Source organism: Diceros bicornis, chromosome 23, assembly GCF_020826845.1.
Source record: "Diceros bicornis minor isolate mBicDic1 chromosome 23, mDicBic1.mat.cur, whole genome shotgun sequence".
Lineage (NCBI taxonomy): Eukaryota > Metazoa > Chordata > Mammalia > Perissodactyla > Rhinocerotidae > Diceros > Diceros bicornis.
The window spans coordinates 24,797,365-24,814,048 of NC_080762.1; the positions used below are offsets into that span (position 1 = coordinate 24,797,365).

Below are 16,684 nucleotides of genomic sequence, written 5' to 3' on the forward strand. Positions count from 1 at the left end.
CCCGCAGACCGAATCTGGACCTCTGCATTCCCGCCTTGCGCTGTCGGGTGACCAACCATCCCGAGGCGCCAGGAGTGGCGCGGGAAGTGGCGACCACGCGGACATGGTGAGTGTCAAGAGTGGGACGGGGCGGCGGGGAGGGCGCGGGAAGTGGCGGGGCTGGGGGTGAGGGCACCGGGGCTCCGGGGGCACAGCGCGCTGGGGAAGCGGCCGCGTTGGCGGGGAGAAGACAGAGGCTGCTGGGGACGGGAGGAGGGACTGGGCAACCGAGGGAGGATCAGAGGCGGCCCGCGCGCGTCCCGAGCACTTGCACGGTCAGGGGACGCGGAGGCCGGGGCGGGCCGGGGGGCGCGGCGGGCCGGGGCGGGGAGGGGCGGGGCCGGGCGCGGTGCCCGCAGCCCCGGGCGCGCGGCGAGCTCGGCGCGTCCCGCTTCGGAGCGCAGAGCACGGCCGCACCATGGGGTCTCACAACGTGGAGCCGATTTTTGACCACGTGGGGCACTTCAGCAGGTAGGGAGGGGGGGTGGGGAGGGAGGACGGCGTAGGGAGAGCTGGCGCCACATGGACGGAGGCGCCGGGGGTCTGTTTCAGTGCCTTGAAGTGGGCTTCTTGCCCTGCGCTCGCGATCCGAAAACGTCTCCACCCCTCCTTCCCGGGGGAGTCGGGAGACTCGCCACCACACTCGGGGCCCGGAGCTGGGCTTGTCCTCTCGGACTCTGGCGGCGGGACCTCCGCACAGCCTGCAGAGGGGCGCTGGGGCTCGCTTCGGGAGGGTAGCCGGTGGGTGCGAGGTCCCCCCGCCCGGCGCGCCCGCTACCCGGCAGGTGGGACCCGGGGCGCGCCTTCTGGGAGTCCCGGGGCCCGGCTGGAGAGGCCGGGTCACACGAGTAGAGGAGCGCCTGTTCCTGGCGCTCGGTTCCCTAATCCAACAAACCGTCTCCTCTTTCACTTCCCCAGACGCCTGCTGTGCTGTCGCGCCCCGCCCCGGCCCGCCGCAGGGTCTCTCTCAGTGCCTGGCAGGTATTGTCCCAGGGCAACCGGTAGTCAGAATTTGTTGCCGTTTATAGAAAGCTAATCTGTGCCAGGTACACTGCCGGGTGGTTACACACACCGCTTCATTCGATGCTCAGGGGATCTTGCCAAGGAGGTGTTCGAATCCTTATTTTAATGATTGGGAAACTGAGGCTGGTAGGGCCAAAGAGCCACAGCTACCGCATGCTGGGACCTAGGTTTAGCCTTTGTACACCTGGAACCCTCTTTTCATTTGTCAAATTAATTTAAAAAATTTTTAAATGTATTCATTCGCTCATTCATTCATGGAGAAGTGTTCCTCTGTCTAACCCAGAACGTTCTGGGAGGAGAGGCAGCTGGGTGAGGGGCCATACAGCATGCCACCGATCAGAGATTTGGAGCTAAGTCTGAACCCCGGCTTACCCCTAATATGATTCTGGGAATCTTGTGTCTCCGTTTCCTATCCACCAAATGAGAACCGTCATAATTCCTGCCTTCTGTGCCTCCCAGGTGCAGGGATGATGTGGTGCTGCTCTCCTGGGTGGGAGCTTGCACAAATGTTGGTTATGATTCCCAGCCTCGCAAAGAGGAAGCAGTTGACCAGGCGGGGGAGGGCGGGAGGCCCCAGCGCCCCGCTGCTTGCTCCTGATACCCACATTACTGAACGCCAGTCCTGCCTGCCTCGGTCCTGAGCTCTTCGTACTTGTTACCTTCTTTAATCTACAGCTTTATGAGATTGGCAATATCACTCTCATTTTACGTAGGAGAAAACCGGGGCTTGTGGCTCAGTCACAAATCTAGTAAGAGCAGAGCAGAATTGGATGTCACTGGATGTCCATCGGCCATGCTCTCAACGATGATGCTCCCCTGAGCACAATTAGGTACCAACCCCGGCACTCGGCCAGGCCTTTTACGTATTATTTCATTTATCCTTCTTGAAGTGCAATAGCATGGGGATTACAAAATCAGCTCCGGGGTTAGATGTCTGAGCTCCAGTCCTGGCTCTACCATGTGTTAACTAGATGGTCTGGAGCATTTCACTTACCACTTCCTCATCTGTAAAATGGGGATGATAATAGTACCACAAATGCTTGTTGTAAGGACTCCACAAGTCTCTCATTTCATCCTCACAGTAACCCTGTGAGGTAGGAGGTACTAATACCATTCTTTCCCTGTGTATTTTAGGATTAACCAAGGTAATTGTGTTAGCTGGTGTTTGGTTAAGGTGCTGTAACAAAGAGATCCCTCATTTGGAAGTTTGTCCTCTCTAGTAACCTTCCAGGGCAGGTTCTGTTCCAGGGGGTCATCCAGGGACCCAGACAGCTCCGCCATCCGCAGTGTGGGGCTCCCTCTCTGCACCAGGGGCAGCTGCTCCCGTCCTCTTCACCCACACGGTCAAATGTAGCTCACCACGGAGGAAGAAGGGGAGAATGGATTTTGGGAGACAACTCTTAGCCAGACGCCATAATGTATTCAAAAGTCTTATCATTCAGTAAGTTCTCCATATATCATGGCTGTTATTGTTGCCTGGGTCCCCACCCTGGTGGGAAGGGTTGATTGTGAAAAGGGTCACAAGCCAGTGCTTACTGCAGAAGGCGAAAACAGTGTGACCGTAACACAGTACCCCACGATTTCTCTGGTATTTGCTCTAACTGGTCTCTTTATTGTTTGTAAATAGAAAGAGAGGTCATTTCGTATTATTATTTAGTCTTAAGGAAACCTAGTGACAGTGTTAAGTAGAGAACTAACTCTCATTTCTCCTGAGTCATTTCAAGGGTGAGGAATCCTAATCACCTTTAAGAGAGGAAAGCAGAACACCTAAGAAGAATTAGAAAGCCTTTCCAGGACTTGTCCTGAAGCCACATTGACGTTCCATAAACTTCATGGCTTAAGCCTGGTGTCAGAGGGAACTGAGGAGACTGATATTCAAGCATCTGTGTTGAAGGGATCTAAGAACCTAGATGTCTGAGTTGTCTTGGGATGAGGGGAGAGATGGTCTAAAATTTCAGAATTGGAATGTGGAGCCTTGTGGCTGACCTACATCCATGGATATAAGGAGTGTTTTTTCTTTTTCTATGTATAAACCTTTTTTGACTCTTCTTCTTCTTCTTTTTTTTTTTGTGAGGAAGATTAGCCCTGAGCTAACATCTGTTGCCAATCCTCTTCTTTTTGCTGAGGAAGATTGGCCCTGGGCTAACATCCATGCCCATCTTCCTACTTTATATGTGGGACACCTGCCAGAGCATGGCTTGATAAGCGGTGCTTAGGTCTGCGCCTGGGATCCGAACCCGCGAATCCCGGGCCACTGGAGTAGAGCACATGAACTTAACCTCTACACCACTGGGCCAGCCCCTGACTCTTCTTTTTTGACTTCACCTTATGCACATCGTAAGAGCTAACACTGGTATGCACCTATAAGGTGCCATAGTGCTTTACATGTGTTAACTCTTTCTATCCCCACAACAACCCATTTTTCAGATGAGGAAACTGAGGCACAGAAAGGTTAAGGATCTTGCCCAAGGTCCCAGGTAGTAAGTAACAGAGCCAACATTCAAACTCAGCAGTCTGGCTCTGGAGTCCATGCTCTTACCCGGAGTGGGGTATCACTTGTTATGCTTCTTTATACAGAATGACATAAATCTAGGACTGAAAGTAATTTTCTTCACCTGTCATCCAGATTGCATGGGTCCATTTCCTGAGGGTTCTGGTCTTCTTTGCGTTTCCTTCCCTCTGGGTTTTCTGCCTATTGTGTCTGCATGGTTCTGTTTCCATTGGTGTGTCTCTCCAGCTGGGGGCACAGTGGTGTGTTGTATCTATAAATCTATTGTCTTGGAGGGGCCTTAGGTTAGACACATGGGTGACACCTGATGGACAACAGTCTTTACAAGGGAGAGAGTGATATGTTAGAATGCTAGATGCCTAAAGAGGTGGGGTTTTGTTTTTTCCAGAGGTTATCCTTGCAACTGGGAAAGACAAATGTGAATTGAAAGAATGCTCAGGACCTTTCCAGCACCTAGAAAGCATATCTGTGTGAACTAGCAGGGCTTGTTTGGGGACTGCTAAGTGGCTTATTATTTCTGGAGTATATAGCATGAGGATGGGAGAAGGCTGGTGAGAGGTAAGCTTACAATCATCCCCAAGAGTATTTTTACATGTCATGCTAAGGGGTTTGGGTATTAGAAAGATCACTTTGCAGAATGGAAGGTGCGTTGGAGGAGCAGGAGTCGGGGGCAAGGAGACCAGAGAAGACCCAGGTAAGAGCCCCGGTGGAGATAGTGAGGGTCTGGACTGAAGCAGGGGGAGTGTGAGCAGGGAGGATGGGACAGTTTTAATCGATGGAGTTGAAGGGACCTCCTGGCCCTAAGGCATGAAGGGGAAGTGGAGCCCTAAACTCAGACACAGTTACACTCCAGCTGCGGCAGGCTTGGGACTTGGATTTTGAGATCAGTTTGAGATGCTAACTTGAGTTCCTTGTGGGAATTCCAGGTCGAGACATCCAGTAGGCATTTGGGTAAACAATGCATTGTGCAGGCAAGATGTCTCCTTGTCACTGTGGATTGGGTGGCCATCCAGGGCTGAAATTCAGCTGGCAGGCACCGTGTAGACAGCCTGGGTGTGCCTTGGCACGCATTCTAATCGTGCCTCAGCAAGGGCATTGCTGAATACTTTTCTCTCTCCCTGGGTCTTGCAGATATAAAACTCAAATTGATATATTACATATATACAGAAAAATGTGCAGCATAATCTGCAACCTGATGAATCATCATAAAGTGAACACACCATTGTTACCACTACCCAGATCACCCCTTCTCGTGCCCTCTCCCAAGCCCTACCCCATACCTCTCCCCCAATCTCACTACTATCTTCACATCTAGTTTTGCCTGATTCTAAACTTTGGCTCAATGGAGTAAAAAATCTTGTACTCTCTGTCTGGCTTCTTTTGTTCAACATTGTGTTTGTGAGATTCACCCATATTGTGTGTCACAGTAGTTTGTTGATTTTCATTGCTGTATAGTATGTCACGGCAAGAATATTCCACAGTTTATTCATTTACTGTCAACAGACATGTAGATTGTCTCCAGGTTGGGCTTATTAAAAATAGTCTTTCTTGTATATGTGTTTTGGGGTACTCGTGTACGCATTTCTTTGGGTATGTACTTAGGAGAGGAATTGCTCTGTCGCTGAGCATGCGCGTGGTCAGCTGCCAAACAGTTTTGCAAAGTGGTTGTAACAAATTACACCCTCACAAGCCATTTATGAGAGTTCCAGTTGCTCCACAACAATTGTTAAATATTTTGAACGTCAAACCTTATATTGGCGTATAGTTAAACCAGAGAATTTGATCTTCTGGACAGTGTTTCTCATCCATATCGGAATCTCCTAGGAAGCTTTTCAAGCTTGTGTAGAGTCCTGGATCCCACCTCAGACCTCTTGAACCACAGTCACTGGCGGGGGTGGAGGGTGGGCAGAGAATACAAATCCTAGCTTCAGAGGCCTGCCAGGGTGGGTGGTCTGTTGGGAGGTGTGTGTCTGAGAGACTAGAGAAGTTGGTAGAATCCCAAGAATGGACACCTGGATGGTGCTGGAGATGGGGTCAGTGGGAAGGACGGGGGAGCTGGGAGGTTGCGAGGTCATGGTCAGAGAGCAGAATGCGAGCTTTTCAGCGGTGGAGCTGTTCCAGGTGATGGCTCTACTTAGGTACCAAACCCAGGTGCCTTCGGGGGCAGGCAGATAACCTTCAGACAAACAAAACCTGTCTTCTGTTTGCAGGCACTTTGTTGTAGTTTGCTGAATTGAAATTTGTGGAGTGGGAAGGAGTCAAAGAATTATAATTATGTGCATCATATGATTTATGTTCCATTCTCAGTCATATTTATATAGGATTGTTTTTATAGGATGCCTCTCAGGTCCCAAACAGGGTTTTGTTTCAAGAGGATCCGATGCCCAAGTCTTGAATGCCATGGAATCTGGCAGTTAGATGCCGGCCCACCACAAACTCCACACTGTAATGATCGGGATAGTCTGATTCTCGATCTGTTTTAGACCCCAGGAGCTTGCCTTTAGTGAAAAACTCCATGCTGCTCTTTCCCTCTGGCATCCCCAGGCAGTATTTATACTTTTACCATAATTTATGTGACTAATCTCCTGCTTGAGGACATTCAAGTTTCCAATGTTTTGCACTGAAAAGTAAATTTATAAATTAACTTTGGGAGAGTTGATATCTTTATGATGTTGAGTACTGGTTACTTTTAGGGCAGTGAAGTTTTATTACTTTCAAGGACAGATGGTAATACCCATTAGTCTAATACTTATAGTAAAGTAGAGACACTTAGGTGCTTGATTTAAAAAAAAGACTTGGTAAATATGAACTGTTTTCTTAAGTAAGATTAGCTTTCCTTTTTATTTACATGAGTAATTTGCTAGGCAAAGTGTTTTGGATCAGTAAATTTCAGCTGGCCCACACACTTTGGAGTATGTTGCAATGATTCAGTGAGACCATGAACAGGAAAGTGCTTAAACTGTACAGCATGGTCCAACATAAGGTGTCAGTAGAACATGCACAGTGACCAAGACAATGCCGGATAAGGTGCCATGTGCAGAACAGCACCAGCAGCAGGTGGAGCCTGGGCGAGAGAAGTGGGGCAGTGAGGACCTCCTGTGTAAGAACAGGCCCATCTGGAATCTGCCTGTTGCCAGCAGAACCGCTGGGATGGAATTCTCTAACAGAGCGCTTCTAGCTGGCTGGGAAATGCTTCCTGAGAAAACGCCGGGGAAGGAAGAAACATCCCCTGAATGTGCAAACCTGTTGCCTGGGGGCAAGTGATCTTCCAGCCATGCCACGCGCTCACAGGTAGCATAGTGTGCAGGCCAAGGGCAAAGCCTGACCCCAAGGCTCTGCAGTGAATCCAGCAGCGCATGATGGCTTGTGACCTGCAGGGGTGAAGGTTCAAGCACCACTCTTTTGAACCATGATCGTAGCCTCTTGGAGTCTTTTGAGCCACAGCAACTCAGTCTTACCTTCTCAGCCTGCTGTCCCTGCCCAGCCCCTCTGTATGGAATAGGTTGAGGCTGATTTCTGGTCATTTTTCTTCTGCCACAGGCACCTTTTCTGGAAAAACAGAGCTGACCTCCGTTAGCTTGAGGACTCAAGCTTCGGAGCTCTAGGTTCTTCTCTTGGCTGCTCATCCCAAAGAGACCCTGAGAATAGTAATTTGTGTCTCCCTTTCCTTCCGTTGCTAGAAAGAAGCCACTTAATTCCTGCCTGCCTTTTGCTTTGTGTTTTTCTTCTCTGAACTAGCTCCCAGGGCCAGGGTAAGATACAGAGTTCAGCTTTGAAACTGTGGCCAGCACCACCAGCCTGTGGTGTCCTGATAGCCACAACGCTTTAAACTGATTCGACTTTACTTGTCATTTATCCACGTGAGGTTCTATGAGAAGGAGGAATGGTGGCCACGTACCAGCTTGGCAGTCATCCTGAGGACTTGGGGAGGTCGCCAGCTTGATAACCCCACAGCACCACTGCTGTGACTTTGCCTAGCATTGTCACTTGCGATAGTGTCCAAAGTGGGGTGTGTTCACCCCTATGGCGGGCAAAGATGATCCTTTGGAATGCCATAAAAACACCCATTTTGCATATGAATGTATGTATATAAGTAAATATACATATGTGAGTTTATATTTCAATATACATAATATGTTAATTCAGTATTATGTGAATATGTGTATGTATATATGCTCATTTTATATGTCTGTGCACACACACAGACACACACACACGCATTCATTTTTTTTTTTTTTTTGGTGAGGAAGATTGGCCCTGAGCTAACATCTATTGCCAATCTTCTTTTTTTAGCTGAGGAAGATTGGCTCTGAGCTATCATCTGTGCCCATCTTCCTCTATTTTGTATCTGGGATGCTGCCACAGCATGGCTTGATGAGCAGTGTGCCAGTCCATGTCTGGGATTTGAACCTGGAAACCCTAGGCCACCAAAGTGGAGACCTCGAACTTAACCACTACGCCACCAGGCTGGCCCCCACACATTCATTTTTTTACCGATGGGGAACCCAGTCAAATTTTTTGGATACACTGGGCTCTTGGACACCTCTCCTTACCTGAGTCCTGAGTATGCATTAACTCCAGTGCTGCTCATTTTCAGTCTGGGATATTCTATGACATTCTGTATATACTGCATTACCCCCCTTGCTAAGTGCTACAGGAAATACTAAAGTGACTGAACCACAATTTCTACCCTTATGGGACTTTCATTCAACCTTTTATGGGACTTTTTTTGTTGTTGGTTTGATAGAGAAATAGAAGACATTCACCTGGTGTTCTTTAAAAAAGTCAACATAAGTAACGGAACAGTACTTCGGTTGCATATTGTGGTCAGAGAAGAGAAAGAAAGAAACGGGGAGAGACAGTGAGTAACTGAGTGAGAGTGGAGCAGGGGGAGCAAATAGACAGGGTCGAACTGAGAGAAGCAGGCAGGATGGGAAAGAGGGGCTGAAGGTGGGTGGTTAGTGTGAAGGGAAAAGAGGAGACGTGGAGAGAGGGGACTCTAGAAAGAAGAGGCTCCACCAGCAGTTCTCAGACTGTGATCTGTAGATCTCTGGGGTCTGCAGGGCTCAAACTATTTTCGTGGTAATACTCAGACGTTGCCTTGTTTACCCTCACTCTCTCATGAAAGTACAATGGAATTTTCTAGAAGCTAGATGACGTGTAATAACGCATCAGATTGAAGGCAGACGCAGATATGAGATGAGCTGTCTCTTATTAATCCAAGTTTTAAATATAAGACAGTGCCACTTTTCTCACCAATTTTGTTTTGAAAACTACAGCTATATGTTATTTAATGTTAACATGCAATGGACTTATTATTGTTATGTGTAGAGGGAGTAATAAATATTTTTAATTTTTTCCATTTTAATTTCTAATACGTAAATATTGATAGATATCACCCACATAAAGAAAAGCCTCTTGGGGTCCTCAAAATTTTTAAGAATATCAAGACTCCTGGGACCAACAAGTTTGAGGACCGCTGAGCTGAAGGATGGTCAGAAGCACCTTGTAGTGAGAGGGAGCATCAGGACCAGGTGGGTGGGCAGGTGTGAAAAGGAGGAAGGGAGATAAAGATCACATGTATCAACATGCAAGTTTGCCTCAGTGTGATCTGACAGGACCTATTTTCTACTTCCTGTTATAGTGGTTTTCTAGTAATGTTCTTCATTGTCTGAACTGATTCTGTTTTAAATCTAAATAATGATATCACCTGCCCAAAGGGGCTGTTCTTTTTTTTTTTTAATTGGTTTATAACATTGTAAAAATTTCAGGTGTACATCATTGTACTTCTATTTCTGCATGGACTACATCATGTTCACCACCAAAATACTAATTACAACCCATCACCACACACATGTACCGAATTATCCCTTTCACCCTCCTCCCTCCCCCCTTCCCCTCTGGTAACCACCAATCCAATCTCTGTCCCTATGTGTTTGTTTATTGTTGTTATTATCTACTACTTAATGAAGGAAATCATGCGGTATTTGACCTTCTCCCTCTGACTTATTTCACTTTGCATTATACCCTCAGTGTCCATCCATGTTGTCACAAATGCCTGGATTTCATCGTTTCTTATGGCTGAGTAGTATTCCATTGTGTATATATACCACATCTTCTTTATCCATTTGTCCCTTGATGGGCACTTAGGTTGCTTCCAAGTCTTGGCTATTGTGAATAACGCTGCAATGAACACATGGGTGCATGTACCTTTGCAAATTGGTGTTTTCAAGTTCTTTGGATAAATACCCAACAGTGGAATAGCTGGATCATATGGTAGTTCTATCCTTGATTTTTTGAGGAATCTCCATACTGTTTTCCATAGTGGCTGCACCAGTTTGCACTCCCACCAGCAGTGTATGAGAGTTCCCTTTTCTCCACATCCTCTCCAACGCATATTGTTTCCTGTCTTGTTAATTATAGCCATTCTGACGGGTGTGAAGTGATATCTCATTGTAGTTTTGATTTGCATTTCCCTGATAGTTAGTGATTTTGAACATCTTTTCATGTGTCTGTTGGCCATCTGTATATCTTCTTTGGAGAAATGTCTGTTCAGGTCTTTTGCCCATTTTTTAATTGGGTTGGTAGTTTTTTTGTTGTTGAGATGCATGAGTTCTTTATATATTTTGGAGATTAAGCCCTTATCAGATGTATGGTTTGCAAATATCTTCTCCCAATTGTTAGGTTGTCTTTTCGTTTTGTTGATGGTTTCCTTTGCTGTGCAGAAGCTTTTTAGTTTGATGTAGTCCCATTTGTTTATTTTTTCTATTGTTTCTCTTGCCCGGTCAGATGTGGTGTTTGAAAAGATGTTGCTAAGACCCATGTGGAAGAGCATACTGCCTATGTTTTCTTCTAGAAGTTTCATAGTTTCAGGTCTTACATTCAAGTCTTTAATCCATTTGGAGTTAATTTTTGTGTATGGTGTAAGGTAAGGGTCTACTTTCATTTTTTTGCATGTGGCTATCCAGTTTTCCCAACACCATTTGTTGAAGAGACTTTCTTTTCTGCATTGTATGTTCTTGGCTCCTTTGTCAAAGATTAGCTGTCCATAGCTGTGTGGGTTTATTTCTGGGCTTTCGATTCTATTCCATTGATCTGTGTGTCTGTTTTTGTGCCAGTACCATGCTGTTTTGGTTACTATAGCTTTGTAGTATATTTTGAAATCAGGGAGTGTGATACCTCCAGCTTTGTTCTTTTTTCTCAGGATTCCTTTAGCTATTCGGGGTCTTTTGTTGTTCCATATAAATTTTAGGATATTTTGTTCTATTTCTGTGAAAAATGTTGTTGGAACTTTGATAGGGATTGCATTGAATCTATAGATGGCTTTAGGAAGTATGGACATCTTAACTATGTTAATTCTTCCAATCCAAGAGCACGGAATATCTTTCCATTTCTTTGTGTCTTCTTCAATTTCTTTCAGAAATGTTTTATAGTTTTCAGTGTACAGATCTTTCACCTCTTTGGTTAAGTTTATTCCTAGGTATTTTATTCTTTTTGTTGCAATTGTAAATGGGATGGTATTCTTAATTTCTCTTTCTGCTACTTCGTTGTTAGTGTACAGAAACGCAACTGATTTTTGTATGTTGATTTTGTGTCCTGCAACTTTACCATATTCGTTTATTACTTCTAAAAGTTTTCTGGTGGATTCTTTAGGGTTTTCTATATATAAAATCATGTCATCTGCAAATAGTGACAGTTTCACTTCTTCCTTTCCAATTTGGATCCCTTTTATTTCTTTCTCTTGCCTGATTGCTCTGGCTAGGACTTCCAATACTATGTTAAATAGGAGTGGTGACAGTGGGCATCCTTGTCTGGTTCCTGTTCTTAGAGGGATAGCTTTCAGTTTTTCACCATTGAGGATGATATTAGCTGTGGGTTTCTCATATATGGTCTTTATTATGTTGAGGTACTTTCCTTCTATACCCATTTTATTCAGAGTTTTTATCATAAATGGATGCTGTATCTTGTCAAATGCTTTCTCTGCATCTATTGAGATGATCATGTGATTTTTGTTCTTCATTTTATTAATGTGGTGTATTACGTTGATTGATTTGCGAATGTTAAACCATCCCTGCATACCTGGAATAAATCCCACTTGATCATGGTGTATAATCTTTTTAATGTATTGTTGTATGCGATTTGCTAGTATTTTGTTGAGGATTTTCGCATCGATGTTCATCAGTGATATTGGCCTGTAATTTTCTTTTTTTTTTTTGTGTTGTCCTTGTCTGGTTTTGGTATCAGGGTAATGTCAGCTTTGTAGAATGAGTTAGGGAGCTTCCCCCCCTCCTCAATTTTTTGGAAGAGTTTGAGAAGGATAGGTATTAAGTCTTCTTTGAACGTTTGGTAGAATTCACCAGGGAAGCCGTCTGGTCCTGGACTTTTATTTTTGGGGAGGTTTTTGATTACTGTTTCGATCTCCTTACTGGTGATTGGTTTATTCAAATTCTCTACTTCTTCTTGATCCAGTTTTGGAAGGTTGTATGATTCTAAGAATTTATCCATTTCTTCCAGATTGTCGAATTGGTTGGCATATAGCTTTTCATAGTATTCTCTTATAATCTTTTGTATTTCTGAGGTGTCTGTTGTAACCTCTCCTCTTTCATTTCTGATTTTACTTATTTGTGCCTTCTCTCTTTTTTTCTTGGTGAGTCTAGCTAAAGGTTTGTCTATTTTGTTGATCTTTTCAAAGAACCAGCTCTTGGTTTTATTAATTTTTTCTATTGTTTTTTTAGTCTCTATTTCATTAATTTCTGCTCTGATTTTTATTATTTCCCTTCTTCTACTGATTTTGGGCTTTGTTTGTTCTTCTTTTTCCAGTTCCTTTAGGTGCATTGTTAGATTGTTTATTTGATATTTTTCTTGTTTGTTGAGATAGGCCTGTATCGCTATAAACTTCCCTCTTAGAACCGCTTTTGCTGTATCCCATAAATTCTGGCGTGTCGTATTTTCATTTTCATTTGTCTCCAGGTAATTTTTGATTTCTTCTTTGATTTCATCGTTGACCCAGTCGTTGTTCAGTAGCATTTTGTTTAATCTCCATGTATTTGTGGCTTTTCTGATTTTCTTCCTATAGTTGATTTCTAGTTTCATACCGTTGTGGTCAGAAAAGATGGTTGGTATTATTTCAATCTTCTTAAATTTATGGAGACTTGTTTTGTGGCCTAATATGTGATCAATCCTGGAGAATGTCCCACGTGCATTTGAAAAGAACGTGTATTCTTTGGTTTTTGGATGGAATGCTCTGTATATATCTACTAGGTCCATCTGTTCTAGTGTGTCGTTTAAGGCCAATGTTTCCTTATTGATCTTCTGTTTGGATGATCTATCCGTTGGTGTAAGTGGAGTGTTAAAGTCCCCTACTATTATTGTGTTACTGTCTATTTCTGTTTTTATGTCTGTTAATAATTGCTTTATATATTTAGGTGCACCTACATTGGGTGCGTAGATATTTACAATTGTTATATCCTCTTGTTGGATTGTTCCCTTGATCATTATGTAATGCCTTTCTTTGTCTCTTTTTACAGTTTTTGTTTTAAAGTCTATTTTGTCTGATATGAGTACTGCTACCCCAGCTTTCTTTTCATTGTCATTTGTGTGGAGTATCTTTTTCCATCCCTTCACTTTCAGTTTGTGAGTGTCTTTAGGTCTGAAGTGTGTCTCTTGTATGCAGCATATATATGGGTCTTGTTTTTTTATCCAGTCAGCCACCCTATGCCTTTTAATTGGAGCATTTAGTCCATTGATGTTTAAAGTCGCTATTGATAAGTATGTACTTACTGCCATTTTTTAACTTTTTTTTTTTTTCTCAGTGTTTTAGTAGTCCTTCTTTGTTCCTTACTTCTTCTATACAGAATTGATGGTCACTTTAGTTTGACCTCTGTCTGAAAGCTCTACTCTTTAACTCCCCTCCTCCCTCCTTTTATGTTTTTGATATCGTATCTAACCTCTTTTTTGTACATTTGTATCCATTACGTTCTAATCATGGAAATAAATAATTTTTCTTATTTATGGTCTTCTCTTTTCCCCTTAAATCAGTCCCTTTAACATTTCTTGTAGCACTGGTTTCTTGGTGACAAACTCCTTTAATTTTTGCTTATCTGGGAAAATTTTGATCTCTCCTTCCATTTTGAATGATAACCTTGCTGGGTAGAGTATTCTTGGCTGTAAGTTTTTTCCTTTTAGCACTTTAAATATATCGTGCCATTCTCTTCTAGCCTGTAAGGTTTCTGCTGAGAAGTCAGCTGATAGCCTTATGGGGTTTCCTTTATATGTAACTTGACATTCTCTTGCGGCTTTTAGGATTCTCTCTTTATCTTTAATTCTGGACATTTTGATTATGATGTGTCTTGGTGTGGGCCTCTTTGGGTTTCTCTTGTTTGGGGCTCTCTGTGCTTCCTGTACCTGGATGTCTGTTTCCTTCCTTAGGTTTGGGAAGTTTTCATCTATTATTTCTTGAAATAGATTCTCTGCCCCCTTGTCTCGCTCTTCTCCTTCCGGGACACCTATAACACGGATGTTAGTGTGCTTGATGTTGTCCCAGAGGTCCCTTAGACTGTCCTCACTCTTTTTAATTCTTTTCTCTTTTACCTGTTCACCTTGGGTAATTTCTTCTAGTCTTTCTTCTAGCTCACAGATCCGTTCTTCTGTATCCTTTACTCTGCTTTTGAGTCCCTCTAATGAGTTTTTCATTTCCAGTATTGTATTTGTCATTTCTGATTGGTTCTTTTTTATATCTTCCATTTCTTTGTTGACATTCTCACTGAGTTCATCTATTCTTCTCCCCAGATCAGTGAGCATCCTTAACACTCTTAGTTTGAACTCTCTGTCAGGTAGGTTGCTCATTTCTGTTTCACTTAGTTCCTTTTCTGGGTTTTTGTCCTGTTCCCTTACTTGGAATGTATTCTTTTGCCTCCTCATTTTGCCTCTTTCCCTGTGCTTGTTTCTACGTATTAGGTAGGTCAGCTACGTCTCCTGCTCTTGGATAGGTGACCTTATGTAAGTGATGCCTTAGGAGGCTTCCAGTGTGCTTCCCTCAGTTCTCAATGTTCCAGGGGTGACCCCTATGTGGGCTACGTGTGTCCTTCTATTGTGGCCTGTTAGCTCTCCCTATAGGCGCCCAGGGAGGCTGAGTTATGCTCCTGGCCAGCTGTTGTTATGCTCAGCTGCTTGTAGTTGTTGTGGGCCCTTCTGTCTCTTTATCAGGTGTGGGGAGCCCCAGCATGGTTGGCTGTAAGTTCTAATACCACATTTGTGTTGCAGTATTTCTTTTAAGTGAGTAGGCCCCCAGCATGGCAGGTTGTTAGGCTCAGGGCCTTACAATTGCTGTAAGCCTCTAGCCTATTAGGTCTCTTGTCAGCTCTCTGAGGATTGCAGCTGGGTGGGGCTGGCCTCAGGCACAGGAGCACCCAATTGTTTCAGGCTTTGGAAGGTGGGGCAAACCTCCTATGTGGGTCTTTGAGAAGCACAAGTCTTCTGCAGCTGACAAGCCCTGTTGCCCACAGGTCCACACCACTGCCAACACAGTCCTGCCCCAAAGGGGCTGTTCTGACTCTTAATTCCAGGGTTGGAAAATCGTGGGGCAGTCCGAATTTCATATATTCTACTCTGCAGTCCTATGTGCCTGGTTGTCCCTGGGAGACAATTTTTCTTTTTTTTTTTTTTGGTGAGGAAGCTTGGCCCTAAGCTAACATCTGTGCCCATCTTCCTCTATTTTATATGTGGGATGCCGCCACAGCATGGCTTGATGAGTGGTGCATAGGTCTGCACCCGGGATCCGAACCTGCGAACCCCAGGCCGAAGAAGCGGAGCACGCGAACTTAACCGCTATGCCACCTGGCCGGCTCCGAGACAATTTTTATTTCAGAAAATATGTCACAGTCTTTAAATTTGGAGACCCTACATTTATTTTTTAAATTTTGAATAAACTTAATTTTTGGATAATTTTAGATTTATAGGAAAGTTGCAAAGATAGTACAGAGTTCCTCTATGCCCCTCACCCAGTTTCCCCTGCTGTTAACATCTTACATCACCATGTTGTATTTGTCAAAAATAAGAAATTGATGTTAGTACATTACTATTAGCTAAACTCTAGACTTTATGTAGAGTTCACCAGTTTTCCCATGCATGTCCTCTTCCTGTTCTAGGATCCAATCCAGGGTACCTCATTGCATTTAGTTGTCATGGTATCCCAGTCTCCTCTGGTCTGTGGCAGTTTCTCAGTCTTTCCTTGTTTTTTATGACCTTGACAGTCTTTAGGTGTATTGGCCAGGCAATCTGTAGAATGCCCCCCGAACTGGGATTATCTGCTGTTTTTCTCATGATTAGACTGGGGTTATAGTTTTTGGGAAGAAGGCCACAGAGGTGAAGTGCCTATTCATCACATCATGTGAGGGGGTTCATGATAGCCACCCAACATCACTGGGGATGTTAACCTTCAATGTTTGGTTACCATAGTGTTTGCCAGATTTCCCCAGTGTAAAGTTACTATTTTTTCCCCCTTTCTTCCTATATTCTAGCCCACCTGCAAGCAATAAAGAGGGGGAATTAAGCTTCATCTCCTGTAAAGGGAGAATATCTACAGATATTAGTTGGAATTCTACTATAAGATAGATTTGTCTCTTCTCTCCTTGTTATTAATTTGTTCAATCATTTATTTATATCAATATGGCATATTTGTCAGGATTCTCCAGAGAAACAGAATCAATAGGAGATAGATAGATAGATAGACAGATAGACAGATAGGTAGATAGGTAGATAGATAGATAAATAGATAGATAGATAGATAGATAGATAGATAGATAGATAGATAGATAGATACAGATATGAAGAGATTTATTATAGGAATTGATTCATATGATTATGGAGGCAAGAAGTCCCACAATGTGCCTGGAAACCTAGGAAAGACAGTGGTGTAATTCAGTCTGAGTCCAAAGGCCTGAGAATCAGAGGGCTGATGGCGTAAGTCCCAGTCTGAGATGGCGTATGTCCCAGTCTGAGTCTGAAAGCCCAAGACCCAGGAGCACCAATGTCTGAAGGCAGAAGAAGATGGATGTCTTAGCCCAAGCAGAGAGAGAGAATTCATCCTTCCTCCGCCTTTTTGTTCTATTCAGG

At 44.1% G+C, this 16,684-nt stretch overlaps 1 protein-coding gene across 1 annotated transcript in view; it reads left to right on the plus strand.

Annotated features, from left to right (window-relative positions):
• Positions 1-430: 430 nt before the first annotated feature.
• The window catches only part of SLC22A16 (solute carrier family 22 member 16), a 45,011-nt gene continuing 28,757 nt past the window's right edge, over positions 431-16,684 (plus strand). The window contains exon 1 of the mRNA XM_058566462.1: positions 431-510. Coding sequence (XP_058422445.1) covers positions 458-510 — 53 coding nt within the window. The 5' untranslated portion in view covers positions 431-457. The remainder of the gene's footprint in view (positions 511-16,684) is intronic.